This window comes from Trachypithecus francoisi, unplaced genomic scaffold, assembly GCF_009764315.1.
Source record: "Trachypithecus francoisi isolate TF-2019V2 unplaced genomic scaffold, Tfra_2.0 Lachesis_group9, whole genome shotgun sequence".
Taxonomy (NCBI): Eukaryota; Metazoa; Chordata; class Mammalia; order Primates; family Cercopithecidae; genus Trachypithecus; species Trachypithecus francoisi.
Window position 1 is genome coordinate 29,399,752 of NW_022681474.1, and position 17,996 is coordinate 29,417,747.

Here is a 17,996-nt window from a genome sequence, read left to right on the forward strand (position 1 = left end):
AAATATTGACTTTTAGGTAATTTATATAAACATCTGCGATGTATGGTTTTTCTCAAAGGCAAGTCTGAAAGGTTGGAATGGAAACAGATATGGCCAAATTGGGGGACAATTTAGTAAGATCTATGCATAAATCCTTCCCAGTATGAAAGATATTGAATGTTCCCAACACAAAGAAAGGATAAATGTTTAAGATGATGGATGTGCTAATTACCTTGATCTGATCACCATACATTATATGTATCAAAACATCACTGTGTACATTGTGCATATGTACAATTATTATTTGTCAGTCAAAAAATAAAATTAATTTTTAAAAAAGAGTACAGCCAAGGAAAATCGGTGCCACTGACCCAGAAATGGAATGAAAGATTATACTGCTGTTCTGATGCCTATCTGGGGACTCCCAGAGTCAGGATGGACTGTCCTTGAGATGTCATTATCGATGCAGTCGAGACAAGGTGACCGCTTAGCCAGAAATTTCATTTTGACTTTTGCCATTCTAAGTCCGTGATGGATTTTGTGATTGAGCATTTAAAAAAAAAGTCCCCCTCAGGACGAACAATGAGAGATAAACTTATGCTCAGTAAATTAGCACACACTTCATGCACTTCCTCCTGAGAAAAAGGATTTCTTTCACAAGTTGTCTTTACTGTAGGCAGTGTTGCCATGGAAACAGAGACCTCTCCTCCACGGATAACGGCACTGTGAAGGCTGCAGCCTGTAATCTACATATTTGGTTACACTTCAATTACAAATGTGTTGTATTATTTTTTTCTTTTGCTTTCTGTAATTCTTTACCCAGTTAGTGAATAGATGAATAGATGGCAGAACTATTTACACCTTAGTGCACAATTATTTCTTTACATATGCTTGTACATTCTTTTCTTACAAGATATTTTCTTCTGGATGTTCAAAGTTTACATTTTTAAGTTACAAACTAAGGCATATTAGTCACAATTTAAAAAATATATATATATATATAAATAAAATGCACATCTTCCTTCACCACCCCTTTCTCTTATTTTGTTCTTTTCTCCAAATGTACCATAGTTAATTGTTTGGTAGTATTTTATTCTGTTATATTTCCCCACGTTGCCCAGGCCGGTCTTGAATTCCTGAGCTCAAGCAATCCGCCTTCCTTGGCCTTCCAAAGTGTTTGGGATTAGAGCTGTGAGCCACTGTCCCCTGCCTTCTTTTTCTTAACATTGCATCTAGGAGTCTTTCTATATCAAGACACATGAATTAATAGATGACATTCATTTTATGACTGCAGAGAATTCTGCTGTACAGGGGTAACGATTTATTAACTATTCTGCTACAGAGGATTAGAAGTTATTTCAATATTTAGCTATTACAACAAATCCTGTGCATATGAGCTTATATTTCTGTGAGATAGATTTGTCAAGCATGGAGTTGCCAATTGAAAGGATTTTTCCTCCCTTTTACATTTACATAGATTTTGCTAAATTGTCCCCCAGTTTGGCCGTATGAGTTTCCATTCCAATCTCCCAGGCGTGAGTGTCCCTTTTTCTTACCCACTTTCACCAAAATTTGGATATTATCTATATTGTTTATTGTGTCAATCTCATGTTTAATTTACATTTCCTGATTACTAGTGAGACGGAGCAACTTTTAGTTATGCGGTGGCTACCTGTACTTCTTTTTCTGTAAATTTTCCCTTTAATGCTTTGCCATTTTTCTGTAAGTATGTTTATCTTTTTCTTATTGATTTGTCTAAGTCTTTATATTTTATGGATATTCATAACTGTTTATACATGTTGCAAATGTACTCTCTCACTGTAGTCAGTCTTTCACTTCTTGTTTGTTATCTTTGGCCATAAGGTATTTAAAATAACTTTATAAGGTCAAATCTGTCAATTTTTTCCGTTATAATTTTGAGTTTTTATTCTTGCTTAGGAAAGCTTTCTCCAGCTCAAAATTATAAAAACATTAACCTATATTTTCTTTTTTTTCCCTCTCTCCCTCCCTTTCTTCCTCTCTGCCTTCCCTCCCTTCCTTCCTCTCTTCTCCCTCCCTCCCTCCCTCCCTCCCTCCCTCCCTTCCTTCCTTCCATCTCTCTCTCTCTCTTTCTTTTTTTTTTTTTTCAGGGTCTCATTCTGTCACTTAAGCTGGAGTGCATTGGCACAAACATGGCTCACTGAAGTCTTGACCTCCCGGGCTCAAGTGATCCTCCCCGATCAGCCTCCCAAGTAGCGGGGACTACAGGCATGTGCCGCCATCCTCGTTAATTTTTTTATTTTTTTTGTAGAGACAGGGTCTCCCTATGTTTCTCAGGCTGGTCTTGAACTCTTGGGCTCAAGCTATTTTCCCACCCGGCCTCCCAGAGTGCTGGGATTACAGGCATGAGCCACTGCACCAGCCAACCTCTATTTTCTTCTAGAATTTTATACTATGTTTCTCTAAAGATATTTTAATCAATCAAGAATTTAGTTTGGTACATGGAATGAGGTAGGAAATTATATTTCTAAATGGATATACAGTTATTTCAATGCTATTTGTTGAATGCCACATTCTTTCCCCACTGCTGTGATATAAAATTCTAACTTTAACTTCTCTTATATTAGATGGCTGTCTGTCAACCTGTTTGTCTCTAGCTGTGCTGTTTTTATCTAATGTTTTGGCACGGCAGGAGATCTACCTTGATGTTCTTCACAATTTTGGGAAGGTCTATTTTGGAACAGTGTCTTTTTTCCATGAACTGTAGAATCAGTCTGTGAATTTCAAGTAAATAAAATCCTACTGATATTTTTATTAAAATTACATTAAATTTATAGAAAACTGGGAAGAATTAATAACTTTTCATTTAGCAACATGGTACCTTTCTTTTCTTTTTCTTCTACTTTTTTTTTTTTTAAAGGTGGAATCTCACTCTGTCGCCCAGGCTGGAGTGCAGTGGCGTGATCTTGGCTCACTGCAATCTCCGCTTCCCGGGTTCAAGCAATTCTTCTGCCTCAGCCTCCCAAGTAGCTGGGATTACAGGCACCTGCCACCATGCCTGGCTAATTTTTGCATTTTTAGTAGAGACGGTGTTTCACCATATTGGCAAGGTTGGTCTCAAACTCCTGACCTTGGGATTCGCCTGCCTCAGCCTCCCAAAGTGCTGGGATTACAGACGTGAGCCACCACGCCTGGCCTGCAACATGGTACCTTTCTATTGATTCAGCTCTACTTCATTTCTCTTAATAAATTTTATATTTTATGCCATATAGATCTGGAACATTTCTTGTTAAGTTTATTGTTAGGTATTTTGCATTTTCTGTTTCTAGTCTGCATAGATTCTTTTGCATTGTAGTTTGCATTATATATATTGTTTGTGTAAAGAAAAACTTTCTTAGTTAATACATTTATTTGGTTCTAACAGTTTTTCAGTTGCGTGTCTCATATTGCTGGTAGACAATCATGTAAATTGTGAAAAATCAGTCTTTGCCTCTTCTTTTCTGTTGGTTATACTTCTTATTCTTTTCTTTAATGTACTAGTTAGTTTCTCAATCCAGTGTTAATGGTAACAGGGAGAGAAGGAATTCTTGTCCAACTCTACTGTAAACACTTTTTTTTTTTTGGAGACATAGTCTTGCTCTTTCACCCAGGCTGGAGTGCAGTGGCATGATCTCAGGCCACTGCAACCTCCACCTTCCAAGTTCAAGTGATTCTCATGCCTCAGCCTCCCCAGTAGCTGGGATTACAAGTGTGCACCACCACACCCAGCTAATTTTTGTATTTTCAGTAGAGATGGGGTTTCACAATGTTGGCCAGGCTGGTCTAGAACTCCTGGCCTCAAGTGATTCACCTTGCCTCAGCCTCCCAAAGCGCTGGGACTACAGGCATGAACCACCACACCTGGCCAAATGTAAACATTTTTAATTCTCGTCACAGAGTATATTGTTTGTTACACATTTATTTATATGTACCATTTATATTCAAATGCCTAAGACATAAACATTTCAAAAAGAAAACAAATTATTTGTGGGTCAGTTGTGAGGTGCCCAGTGTGGGACTGCAATGAGATGACAGAGATGGGAAAGCATCAGATCTAAGGCCAGGAGCAGAGTGGAAGAGGCTAAGGAGAACAGTAGCTGTCCTAGACCAAGAGTTAGCCATAATGCCCTCCTGCCTTCCGGCAGAGACAAGAGTCTCCTTACTGGAGGTAGCGGACCTGGATGTTCACTGTAACTTCATCGGCTTGGAAGTGTGGGTTAAGCTTTATCACAGGAAGTTGGCAATGCATGAATATACCACTGGTGGTGCCCTGCATTTGGAAGGGAAGGCAAAATGCTTCTGCGTACCCAAGATACGGATTAGACATATATTAATGGTGAACGAAAGAGTGAAATGTCCTAATCCTCTAAGAAAAGTCTTAGAGAGAGCTGATGGTCAGAATAAGAGTTAAAATTACATTTCAAGGAACAATTTACTACATACTTATAAATTTGAGGCAATAATCCCAAATCACCAAGTAAAAGTTAAATGATGTCTAAAATACCCTGTTAAATTAGGCAGGGAAATTCAGAGTACACCTCAGAGAACGATTTAAAAATATTCAGAGTCTAAGGGCTAAAATCTCAAGGAAAATCTAGTTGAGAGCTGGGTGCAGTGACTCATGCCTGTAATCCCAGCACTTTGGAAGGCTGAGTGAGGTGGGCAGATTGCTTGAGCTCAGGAGTTCAAGACCAGCCTAAGCAACATGGGGAAAACCCATCTCTACAAAAAATATGAAAAATTAGGTGGATGTGGTGGCGTGCGCCTATAGTCCCAGCTACTTGGGAGGCTGAGGTGGGAGGATGGCTTGAGCCTGGGAGGGGGAGGTTGCAGTTAGTCAAGATCATGCCACTGTACTCCAGCCTGTTGGTTAGAGTGAGACTCTATCTCAAAAGAAAAAAAGAAAGAGAAAAAGAAAATCTTATCAAGACTTCTAATACCTCTATGATTCCAGATAAAAGAAATTTAACTATAATGACTGTAGAACAATAGGGGTAAAAAGTCCTTGGAAATAGATAGGTAAAGAAACAAAATAATCTCTAGAAAAGTGCTTTTGCCATCATTTTTGAAACCTGACTTTAAAATAGATAAAATACTTTTACCTTCAAGAGAGCTACAGAAAAGCTCAAAAAGATTTCAGTAATACTGTCCTATTTGTATACATGTTGCAGGATTAAGGAATCTGCAGCAACAGAGAATGTATTTAACTTGCCACGTAAGAATTTCTTTAGTTTCACTCTCATGAAATGCTTTATTGCTAACTGATTTTTTTTTTTTTTCTAACCTTAGTCTTTCCTTTGGGTACATAATAAATTCCAGAAGCCCGTAAAAGAAAATAGCGCCTTTTCCAGGATTTCTTTCCATCTTCTTTCAAATAAAGAGCTCCTTCCAGTTCTGGTACAATGATAGATGTTCCACAGAAACTTTCCTGAAATTGAGATTCCGACGACACAAGACACACACGAAAGATAAAGCATGCATTTTTATTCACATTTAAACAAACTCGCAAATTAGCTTTTAAACTAAAAGTCAATTTTGTGTAGAGCTCTGATCGAATGCATATGTTTATATTATATACTATTTGCCAGAAGAGAGGAAGAATAACACATCAGTCAAGAATCCTGGTTCCTGAGTTAGGCCCCAAGGCCTCTTCACCACTTAGCTCTGCGACCGTGGGCCATTAAACCTCAGTTCACTTACTTGTCAAAATGGAATAATAATAGCCCAACTTCATAAGGTAGGTTGTGAGTACAGTCTTGGCATATTGTAAAAGTAAGCATTTAATAAAAGCAATTAATGTTACTATAAAATGGAAGACAGAAAAATTATTACTTTTCTGGTAAGTAAAATAGTTACTATTTCATTGCTTGTAAATAGAATAATTATTATATATAATTCAACACATAAAATTGGGGAGGATAGTTAACGGGTACAAAAAAATAGAAAGAATGAATAAGACCTACTATTTGAAAGCAAAGCAGGGTGACTATAGTCAATAATAACTTAATTGTACATTTAAAAATAACTAAAAGAGTGTAATTGGATTGTTTGTAATACAAAGGATAAGTGCTTGAGGGGATAGATACCCAATTCTCTATGATGTGATTATGTCACATTCCTTGCCCATATCAAAATATATTATGTGCCCTATAAATACATACATATTATGTACCCACAAAAATTAAAAATAAAAAGAATAAAAATAAATAAGTTAATATTTTATTCTTGGGATAGTTTTCTTTTCAAAGAAGGAAGAAGGCAGTTATTAATACATCAGTATCAGAAAAGAATAACAAAGCACATCTAGATGTAGATTTTTAAATCTCAAAACTTGCATAGAATTACAGAATTCTTTTTTTTTTTTTTTTTTTTGAGGCGGAGTCTCGCTCTGTCTCCCAGACTAGAGTGCAGTGGTGCAATCTCGGCTCACTGCAAGCTCCGCCTCCCGGGTTCACGCCATTCTCCTGCCTCAGCCTCCCGAGTAGCTGGGACTACAGGCGCCGGCCACCTCGCCCGGCTAGTTTTTTTTTTTTTTTTTGTATTTTTAGTAGAGACGGGGTTTCACCATGTTAGCCAGGATGGTCTAGATCTAATGACCTCGTGATCCGCCCGTCTCGGCTCCCAAAATGCTGGGATTACAGGCTTGAGCCACCGTGCCCGGCCAGAATTACAGAATTCTTAACACATTTTGTCTTAAAAATCAATAGAATAAAATTATATATTATTCTATTTTACAACTCAAATAGTCAAATTTATGTTTCGCTTTCCTTTTATAACTTTCAATATCCTCTCATTTAGTTTCATAAATGCGAAATAACTGGATTTTGCATCTTCCAAGTACATTTTTATGTAGTAGAGCTGGAAAACATTTCTGTTCACACTCCCCAATTTCTCCCCAAATTTGGCTAGTATTAGTCATCCTGTTAATAATCTCTTAAATTCAGGTTTTGACCCCAATTAGACAGCAGGATAATGATTTTTCATAGCATAGCACGCTTTGTATTTTCTTTTACATGCAGCTGTAAAACATTGCTGAAGTCCTGGAACAAGGACTCTCTTGTTGGGCCTGCCTGGGAAATGCCCATTGTGCTCCTGCTCCCAGAAAACAGAACCTGCAACACCTGAGCTCAGCATCTTGGGAGTGGCAGCTGGTTGTGGTAGCTGCTTTACTTGGTACTGGGCTGTGAAAGCAGGCAGGCAATAGACATGCCCAAGGTCTGGGCGGAACCTTAGTGAACGCGAGAGAGCGCTCTTCAGCATGAGCCAATTGGCTCCAGGTAACGGGCCGAGGGCATCACCAGGTCTTCTGATTTTTCAAGGGAGGTCCAAAATTTACTAACTCAGGAAAAGGTCCATGGATTGTCTCAGGGAAATACAACCTGGGCAGCTCTAGCATGGCCATTTGTGACTTGAGATCTGGCACTCATTTCAACTGCGTTATGTGCTGCAAATAGAGCCTCGATTTTTTTTTTTTTTTTTCTTTTTTGAGACGATCTTGCTTTGTTGCCCAGGCTGGCCTTGAGCTCCTGGACTTAAGTGATCCTCCCACCTCAGCTTCCTTAGTAGCTGGGATTACAGGTGTGTGCCCCCACGCGAGGCTCAGAGCCTTGATTTTTAGCATGTGAAAACTCACTAGAAGTTTCCAAACAATCAATTGCCAAATGAACTTCTGGAACACGCCCCAATAGTGGTCATCACAGACATCTGTATGGTCATCAACACAGTGCTTTCCCCAGCTCCCTGAATCTCTGTGATGATTCAATACAATTCGGAAACTGAGGTTCTCAGGGGGGACGAGGACTGTCCCATTAGCAAATGAACAGTGTTGGGCAGGGCCACCTCCTCCGAATCTCACGCTTCCTACCACATCTGAGATGTTGGGAGAGCATCTTAGAGGTCCCTTAAATAAGATTTGGAAGTCTTATGTCTGACTTCCGTGGAGCACTTAAGTAATGAAACATATGGAATGCCAGAAGATGAGTTTTACGAGGATTTGTCAAGTCTTTTTAAGAGTCAAGAATTACGAATCCCACTTCATTTGTCTAAAGCCACATGTTGTAACAAATGACTCAAAAAAGAAAAACAGTTGAATGATCTAAACAGCTATAATTTAGTAATAATTTGATTTTAACACCCCAACTTGAAATTTCAGTGTGTCTTTAGATTTTTCCATTGTTCTGGGAAGAAAATGACTTAAAAATAGATAGAGCAAACGTCCTTCTCTTTTCTTCCATTCTGCAAAATTAACCTTACCTCAAGTAACGATTCCTTGTTCTTAGCATTCATTTTCTCATTAGTTTCCTTGCTTTCTTTTTTTCCTCTGTTATCCAAGTAGAAATTCTAAATAAAATGTTAAAAGATCAGATCAGTAAGTGTTCACTACCATGCTAGACACTGTGAGGAACTCACAGTCTTGCAGGAAAGAAGATGTTAATTGTGTGAAATAAACAGGGAACCAGAGCATACGCTATCAATCAATCATCAGGGCCTTCCCAAATGCTGATACCGCATCGCAAGGCAGGAGTGAAACCTCCTCACCCTCCCATAGTGTACAATCAATGAAAAAACAGAAGATAGAAAATAGTAGTGAAAAATACATCATTTAATTGCTGAAGTCGATGCGTGCACCATGCATGTTAAATGCTGGAAGCTGGAAGTCCCCAAGGCACTGGCAAGAGCTGGAGGCTGGAGTGAAGGTCAATCTCATGTCCTATGCTCAAGAGGGAAACTGCTCTGGCAGGCAGATGCCACATGGGAACTCAAGGCCTTGTAAGGTAGCAGGATTCTGGCTTATCAAGAGAATCCAGAAATATAGATGTTAGTAAACGTTAGCAACCTCTTTTATTTTTTAAAAGAACTGCCTGGGTTAATCACAACACAAGGTTTACTATTTAGCAACTTCTAAGGACAGAAAGAAGCATAAAGGGCATTTCTGGAAAGAAAACCAGCCTAAACAAAGACAGGGAGGACTATGAGCTAAAAGCACTCATAGGCTGGGTGTGGCTCATGACCATAATCCCACCACTTTGGGAGGTTGAGGCAAGAGGATTGCTTGAGCCCTAGAGTCTGAGACCAGCCTGAGCAACACAGTAGGACCCTGTCTCTAAAATAATAATAAAAAAATTAGCTGGGCAGGTGGCATGCATGCCTGTAGTCTAATCTACTCGGGAGGCTGAGGCTAGAGGACTGCTTGAGTCCAGGAGTTTGAGGCTGCAGTAAGCTATGATCACTCCACTGCACTCCAGCCTGGGCAACAGAGTGAGACCTTGTCTCAAAAAAATAAAATAAAAAAATAAAAGAACTCACAAGTGGATTCATGGTCTCTGAGCATGGTTTGTATTAATTTCTGGATCATACTTTGTTAATACTGAATATTAACGGGATGGCTAAAAATAAAGTGTGTGAGTTTCCAAAAAATCACGAGCACTCAAGGACTAATTTTTACACAATAAGTGCAGCTGAGGTATCCATATGCACAGTGATTGCTGAGGATTTTATGTAAAAACATGGAGTTTTACAAAATAACAAATGTATTAAAGGCAGAAAGTGTATCACAGAAGCACTGTGACTAAATTAAGGACCCTCCCGAATCTAGGCACAAGTGTTTATTTACATCATAGGAGTGTTTCTCCAAGTATAACTCCCAGACCACCTTGAAACTTGATATAATGCATGTTCCTGGGTTACATTGGAATCTCTGGGATGAGGCCTGGAACTCTGCATTCCAATATGCTTTCCAGATGATTTTTATGTACACTGAAGTTTGAGTTTTTCTTTTCGTTTGCTTTTTTTTAGAGACAAGGTCTTGCTCTGTTACCCAAGCTGGAGTGCAGTCACATGATCATAGCTCACTGCAGCCTTGAACTCCTGGGCTCAAGTAATCTCCCCTACTCAGCCTCCTAAGTAGCTGGGACTATAGGCATGTGCCACCATGGCCATTTGTGACTTGAGATGTGCCACCATGCCTGTAGTCCCAGCTACTTAGGAGGAAGTACGTCAAGTACAATTTTTTTTTTGAGACACAGTCTTGCTCTGTTGCCCAGGCTGGAGTGCTGTGGTGCAATCTTGGCTCACTGCAACCTCTGCCTCCCAGGTTCAAGGGATTCTCTTTCCTCATCCTCCCGAGTAGCTGGGATTACAGGTGTGCACCACCATGCCCAGCTAACTTTTTTTATTTTTAGTAGAGATGGGTTTTGCTATGTTGGTCAGGCTGGTCTCAAATTGACCCCTCCGCCTCCCAAAGTGCTGGGATTACAGGCATAAACCACCATGCCTGGTCAAGTACAATTCTTTTGGTAATTCTTATTGAAAAAAGTTTATTTTAATATTTTTTCCAAGATTTTTAAACTTTTACTTGTTATTTGAAAGGATGTTATATTATGAATTAATGCAGTCATAATATAGAATTCAGAAAACTATTTAAATTTTAAATGTTTTGCTTGAAGACCACAACTAGCCATATTAGGTAACACCTGCCAGAAACCTGTGCTAAGGCTTTACAGGCATGATTTTATTTCATCCTCACAAGAACCCGATAACATAGGTTCTTTACCCGATAACACCACCCTTGTTACTTTACAGATGAGGAAACAGAAGATTAGGTGATTTTCCCAAGGCCAATTAGTGGCAGAACGTTGGAGTTATTAAATAGTTTTTTTTTTTTTTTTTTTGAGACGGAGTCTTGCTCTGTCGCCAGGGTGGAGTGTAGTGGTGCGATCTCAGCTCACTGCAACCTCCAAATCCTGGGTTCAAGCAATTCTCCTGCCTTAGCCCCCTGAGTAGCTGGGATTGCAAGCACACACCACCAAGCCCGGGTAATTTTTATATTTTTAGTAGAGATGGGGTTTCACCATGTCGGCCAGAATGGTCTCGATCTCCTGACCTTGTGATCTGCCCGCCTCGGCCTCCCAAAGTGCTGGGATTACACGCATGAACCACCACGCCTGGCCACGTTATTAAATAATTTTTCTCAGCATTAAAATACTCTAAGTACAGAGCCGGGCACAATGGCATGCACCTGTAGTCCCAGCTACTCCAGAGGCTGAGGCGGGAAGATCACTTGAGCCCAGGTGTTTGAGTCCTGCCTGGGCCACACAGTGGGGCCCTGCCTCGAAAAAAAAAAGAAAAAGAAAAAAAGGACCAAAAAGGCTTTAAGTACCATAGGGGAGAATCTAGCCCAACAATGTGAATGTACTTAATACCACAGAAGGGTACACTTAAAAATGTTAAGATGATAAGTCCTGTGTTACATATATTTTTCCATAATAACAAAAAATGTAACCCAACTTGAGTTTGCCCATTCATACCAGAATGATTTCAGGGTGCTGCTAGAAAGCAAACCTTGGCTTAGGAAGGCCAGATATTTGAATCATGTATGATGAATTGGAAGCATGCACAGAGAGCATAGTGAAGACTCCAAGCCCAGGGGTGGTGGCTCAAGCCTGTAATCCCAGTACCTTGGGTGGCCGAGGTGGGTGGATTACCTGAGGTCAGGAGTTCGAGACCAGCCTGGCTAACATGGCGAAGTGCTGTCTCTACTAAAAATACAACTATTTGGGTTTGTTGGTGGGCTCCTGTAATCCCAACTACTGGGGAGGCTGAGGCAGGAGAATCACTTGAGCCTGGGAGGTGGAGGTTGCAGTGAGCTGAGATTGTGCCACTGCATTCTAGCCTGGGTGTTAAAGCAAGACTCGGTCTCAGGGGAAAAAAAAAAAAAAATTAAAAGAAAAAAAGACTCCAGAGCAAGTGTTTGTCATCATCCTCATCTGGGAAAGACAGAACATTCGTCACTCTCTGCAGGGAAGAACCTGTCTAAACTGTGAAGGGCCACATTTCACCAGGGTGCCCTAAAGAGGCAGGATGTGTAGCTGTACCTTTCTCTGAGAACTTTCTCTGACACACTTCTGACTTTTTCAGTTTCAGAATATGCTTCTAAGTGACCATGCTACACTGTTTTTGTTTTTTATTTTAATGAAATAGCAAAAAACACAAAGTAAATCTGTGCCAGAGGAGGGCAGTCCTTAGAATAAGAATAATTCTTAGAATAATAAGACTGATTGCTTTTGGATCGGAACTTCCACCTGTGGTGTGGGCGCCCACTCAATGCGGGCTGTTCTGGAGAAGTGGTGAGCAGAACTAAACATTTAGTCATTATATCCTGCAAATGGAAACTGGGTAAACCTGAGTCAAATAATAAAGGAACTTTAAAATGGGAAATGAGACTCTTGGTCACAGCTTGCTCTCTTTTCTCACAGCTTCTGGGAGTGCAACATTTGGGAACAGCTGGATAGGAAAGAAACAGCAAATACTTTTTAAACATCTTCTTGGAATAAAGAGTAAATCAAGCAGTTATCAGTTCATGAAGAAATATTTGCGAGTGCCCTTTGTACATGTAAAACATCCCTGTTCTTTTTTTGGGGAGGGACATGATCTCACTTTGTCACCCAGGCTGGAGTGCAGTGGCGTGATCATGGCTCACCACAACCTCCGCCTCCCAGGTTCAAGTAATTCTCCCACCTCAGCCCCACAAGTAACTGGGGCTACAGGCACATGCCACCATGGTCAGCTAATTTTTAAATTTTTTGTAGAGATGGGGTCTTGCTATGTTGTCCAGGCTGGTTTCAAACTCCTGAGTTCAAGTGATTCACCTGCCTCGGCCTCCCAAAGTGCTGAGATTACAGGCATGAGCCACCATGCCTGGCCTCAAATCCCTGTTCTTAAGAAGGTTGCTATCACATGGAGAAGATAAATACAGATAGAGCATAGCGAGATGGACGGATGACTCTGTATCTATTGATGGGGAAGATATAAGAGACTACAAAAATTCAAAATGAGCCATTGTCTAGAGATTTTCAGGAAGGAAAAAAATAACTATGGACTGAGATGGTCAAGAAAAGCTTTACCAAGGGGGTCAAAGTTTGAATGAGGCCTTGAAAGTTGTTCAATGTTCAGCTAGGGGAAAAAAGAATGAGAATAGATTTCAGGGAGAAGAACAAGCATGCACAAAGGCACAGAGGTGTCTTTGGAGCACCAGTGAGCAGCCAGTCAGGCTGGAGCTATGGGGTTAATGCAGCTCACTGAGTGAAGATCAGACCATCACTCCCAATTCTCTGCTCGTTGTTAGGTGACTGGGCAGTAACTTTCCCCAGAGTGGGTGAAGCTTATTTCCTTGCTTCACTTATGTTAGGTCTGGCCATGTGACTTGCTTTGACCAATAGAATGTGGCAGACGGGACGATGCATGGATTCTGAGCAGAGGGCTTGAGGTGCAGAGTGTGTTTCTGTCATTCGCCTGTACTCTTGTCATTGACTGTGAGAAGAATATGTCACAGGTCTGTGCTGTCCAGGGCCAATAAGAGACACATGGGGCCAGACGCAGTGGCTCAGGACTGTAATCCCAGCACTTAGAGAGGCCAAGGCTGGTGGATCACCTGAGGTCAGGAATTCAAGATCAGCCTGGCCAAGATGGTGAAACCCCGTCTCTACTAAAAAGACAAAATTAGCTGGACCTGGTGGCGAATGCCTGTAATCTCAGCTACTTGGGAGGCTGAGGCAGGAGAATGGCTTGAACCCAGGAGGCAGAGGTTGCAGTGAGCTGAGATTGTGCTATTGCACTCTAGCCTGGGCCACAGGAGCAAAACTCCGTCTCATGAAAAAAAAAAAAAGGACATGGAACTACCTAAATCTAAGTCTAAGTTATACTCTGGAGCTAAAGACAGGCGACCTGCAGACCTAGAAGAGAGGAAATGTCCGTTTCTGCAAACCAGTGGGATTCTGAGGTAGTATTTTTTTTTTTTTTTTTTTTTTTTGAGACAAGGTCTTGCTCTGTTGCCCAGGCTGGAGTGCATTGGATCATAGCTCACTGCAGCCTTGAACTCCTGGGCGCAAATGATCCTCCCACTTCAGCCTCCTGAGCAGCTGGGACCACAGGTGCATGCCATCACACTCAGCTAATTTTTTGATTTTTTGCAAAAACTGGGATCTCCCTATTGTCCAGGCTGGTCTTGAATTCCTGGGTTCAAGTGATCCTCCTGCTCTGCTTCCCAAAGTGTTGGGATTACAGGTGTGAGCTACCATGCCTGGCCTCTAAGGTTGCCTTTCATGCCTCAATACACTGACTAATCACACATACCCACACCGGGTGGTGAGAGGATCCAGGGCATCGAAGTCATGGGTAGACCATGCTGGGGACCATAAAGGTGATTACTATGTAACTTTCCTTCTAATCACACCTGGTCCTGGATGGTCAGAGACTGCCCTTGGTGGGCTGAGGGAGGCTGGAATGGAATGGAAGAATGATGCCACAAGGTATTAATACTTTTCTCCCACAATAGCTGCCAGGCTGTGGCTGAGACCCTTCTACACCTGAGCAGAAGAAGTTGTGTTTCTGTCTCTGCTCCTCACTCATGCAGCCACCAGTAGAGTATAATCATCATCAAATTTCAGTTAAGAAACAGAATAATCTGTGGAATAAAAGTTGCCTAAAATATCAATAGTGATTATTGTTAGAGTGAGATTATGGGTGATTTAGATTTTCTTCCTTATATTTTTCTGAATTTTCCAACTTTTCCTTTTATAATAAATTGATATTATTATTATTAATATTTTGAGATGGAGTCTCACTCTGTCACCCAGGCTGGAGTGCAGTATCGCGATCTCGGCTCACTGCAACTTCCACCTCCCAGGTTCAAGCGATTCTCCTGCCTCAGCCTCCTGAGTAGCTGGGACTACAGGCACATGCCGCCATGGACAGCTAATTTTTGTATTTTTAATAAAGATGGGGTTTCACCATGTTGGCCAGGATGGTCTTGATCTCCTGACTTTGTGATCTGCCTGCTTGGCCTCCCAAAGTGCTGGGATTACAGGCGTGAGCCACTATACCCGGCTAGATATTATTTTTAAGTTAGCAAAAGAAAGTTATTAGAAGAAATAAAAAAGTAGCATAATAAGGAACTTATTTGAGGAACTTACTTGAGGCACAACCTTACATGAACTGACTTTACCTCATGTAAGGTTGTGCCTTACATGAACTGACTTTACAGATTCCTTTTCTGAAAAAGAGATTCTTTAGGCTTCTAGCAGTAAGAATGGCTTATGTGAATACTGGAATGATTTTCCATGTTCATACTCAGTCCTCAATTCTCAGACCTCTATTTTGGTTTCAGGTGACAGAGTTTAGGACACGCTATCCCAAACTATGGCACCTTGTCATTTGAGAAAACAGAAGAAGCACGAAGATCCCTCTGACCTTTTCCTGTCCTTCTCCTCTGAAGCAGGTCTTAAAAGAATCCTCTGACCTTTCTCTAAAGTAAGTCAAAGGATCCTTGTGAGACAGCCACCCACCCTATACCCAGAGGAAAGGAATGTCCCTATCTCTGAAGACACAGGGACCCAGAGAAGAATTGGAACAGACCTTGCCAAGTTCCCCCAGTTTATTTCCATTAGATCATACACTTTTGTCCTGCAATCACACTTCTGCACGACTGTCCACAAAAATACCCAGTTCTTCCTGTTTCTTCGGATCTTCATTTCTGAAAGCTCTTATGTTACTTACATTAAATAAATTTGTGTGCTTTTTTTGTTGTTGTTAATCTGTCTTTTGCAATAGTGACCTCAACCATAAGCCTAGCAATGGGTTAGAAAATGGCTCTTTCTCCCCAAAACAGGCAAAGTCACTGATTTTTGTACAGTTGGCTTTTAAAGTAAAACTGCCTTTATGAGGATAACACTGTTCTACTGCCCCAGCCCACTTTCCCAAAAGAGACCACATCCCCTGGGCAAGAGAGCCTCTGTAGGGGAGAAAAAGTCTTACCTTTTCCTCATCCATTGCAGAGGTCATGGCTGACACCCCTATAACAAGAGAGAGCAACAAGAGGAACGCAACACAAAAACTATGTATTTTTACGCTAAGTTGAAGACTGAACTCTGACCTTTTTTTTTTTTTTTGAGACAGGTCTCACTCTGTCACCCAGGCTGGAATGCAGTGGCATGATCATGACCCACTGCAGCCTCGACCTTCCAGGCTCAAGTGATCCTCCCACCTTAGCATCTTGAGTGGCTGGGACTACAGGGATGCATCATCACATTCAGCTAATTTTAAATTTTTTTATAGAGATGAAGTCTTACATGTTGCCCAGTCTGGTGTCACACTCCTGGGCTCAAGTGATCCTCCTACCTCCCGAAGTGCGGGGATTACAGGTGTGAGCCACTGTGCCTGACTTTTTTTCTCTTGCCAGGATTCTCTCTTTTTTTCCTTTTTTTTTTTTTTTTTTAAAAAAAAAAAAAAAAAAGAAAAGAAAAGAAGGAAATATAAACGCATAGATTATATGCAATCTTGCCCAAATTCCTTTCTAAGGGGCCAGGGGAGTCATACCTTATAAACCACAAAATCTCATGAAATGGGTTTTTAATTAACTCTGTAGAGTGTAGCTTACTTTTCAACCTGATTCCCGTATAGTATCACATGATAGACAGCAGACCTTCTCGTCTTCACGTAGGCATTCCTTTCTACTGACTTCAAGTCTTTAGACAAAGCTCAGTTCTTTCAACCAATTGCTAACTCAAGAATCCCTAAAATCCACCTATGACATGTAAGCCTCTGCTTTGAGATGCCCTGCCTTTTTGGGAACCAACGCATACCTCCCACATATTGATTTATGATTTTATCTGCAATTCCTGTCTCCCTGAAATGTACAAAACTAAACTGCAAGCCACAACTGCCATAGGCATACTTTTCAGGACCTCCTGAGACTGTGTCATCTGAACTCGGTCACTCATATTGGCTCAGAATAACCTTCTTTACTTAGTATTATTTAATATTCTTTAAATATTTTGGCATAATTTGTTTTGTTTTGTTTTATTTTTTTCCATCATCAATCTGTTTAAAGAAGTGGGTAATTATGGAGAAACATGATCTAATGGTAATAAACTGGGGGAGCTCAGTGAGGCGTTTGTTTTGATTTGTTTCTGTGTCTCTGTGTGACATTCTTCCCCCCACCAGGTATGGGGCAGGACGCTTGCCACAGGAGGACCTTCCAGGGGCAAAGGGAGGAGGTCAGTGAGTGATCCTTCTAGGTTTCGTGGCTTGCTTTGGGGAGAAGTTGAGTTTCTATAACCTGCTTCAGGGGATAAGTGGGGGAAGGAGAAAGGAGGGTGGCAGAAGGTCACAGAGAATGTCTGGCATCTTAGGTCCTTCTAATCTCCTTCGGTTTAAAGTACTCAGCGTGCCACGGTGCCACATTTTGGGGGCACTGTGTTCTGAGTGCTGGCACCCACCTAGGTCCTACTGACTATTGAAGATGAGAAATGATTTCATAAATTATTATTTCATAATAGGCACAATGGCTTTGTAAAGCAGAGGACAGTTAACCATGGGGGAGCCTGAGCCACTCACAGTGAGCCACCATTCATGGCCAGGGTCTTCATTTTTTAAGAAATTTATTTATATTTTGATGTTTTATAGAGACGGGGTTTCCTGTGTTTCCAGGCTGGTCTTGAACTCCTAGCCTCAAGTGATCTTCCCACCTTGGCCTCCCAAAATGCTGAGATTACAGATGTGAGCCACTATGGTTGGCCTTGGCCAAGGGTCTTTCAACTGTGTCCCCCTGTCCCTCCATGTCCTATAATTACATGAAGCCCCTCCAAGAGCATGCTGTGTGAATTGTCACATCCTCAGTCTTGAAGTGTACCATTTTCTAAAGTGGACCTGCCTGAGAATGGACAGTCCCTTTCACAATTGCCTTTTCACATGTTAGAAAGGAAAATCGCATCTGCACCCACGCAGAATCTTACTGCCCCAGGGTAAGGCTCAAAGGCCCTAAACAAAAGGACAGCTTGAAACACCAGGGCAGAGAAAGAAGAAGACTCATCACAGATGCTTTTGAAAGTCATGCGGATTCTAATTCTTTGCTTTCAACATAATAGAAGGTACCTCATTATCTAGACAGCTGATGGATGAAAAGAATTATCACTGATCCTTCTGCGGCTTTTGGTTAGTACCCT

The 17,996-nt window shown here is 41.1% G+C and overlaps 1 protein-coding gene across 3 annotated transcripts in view; it reads right to left on the bottom strand.

The window, feature by feature from the left end:
• Positions 1-17,996, bottom strand: part of LOC117082219 (amyloid beta A4 precursor protein-binding family B member 1-interacting protein) — a 129,619-nt gene that overhangs the window by 27,144 nt on the left and 84,479 nt on the right. For all 3 annotated transcript variants that reach the window (XM_033208864.1, XM_033208865.1, XM_033208867.1), the window contains 2 exons: positions 8,251-8,337; positions 5,282-5,425 (listed from right to left, as the gene is read on the bottom strand). In XM_033208864.1, the coding sequence (XP_033064755.1) occupies positions 5,282-5,425; positions 8,251-8,337 (231 nt within the window). The remainder of the gene's footprint in view (positions 1-5,281; positions 5,426-8,250; positions 8,338-17,996) is intronic.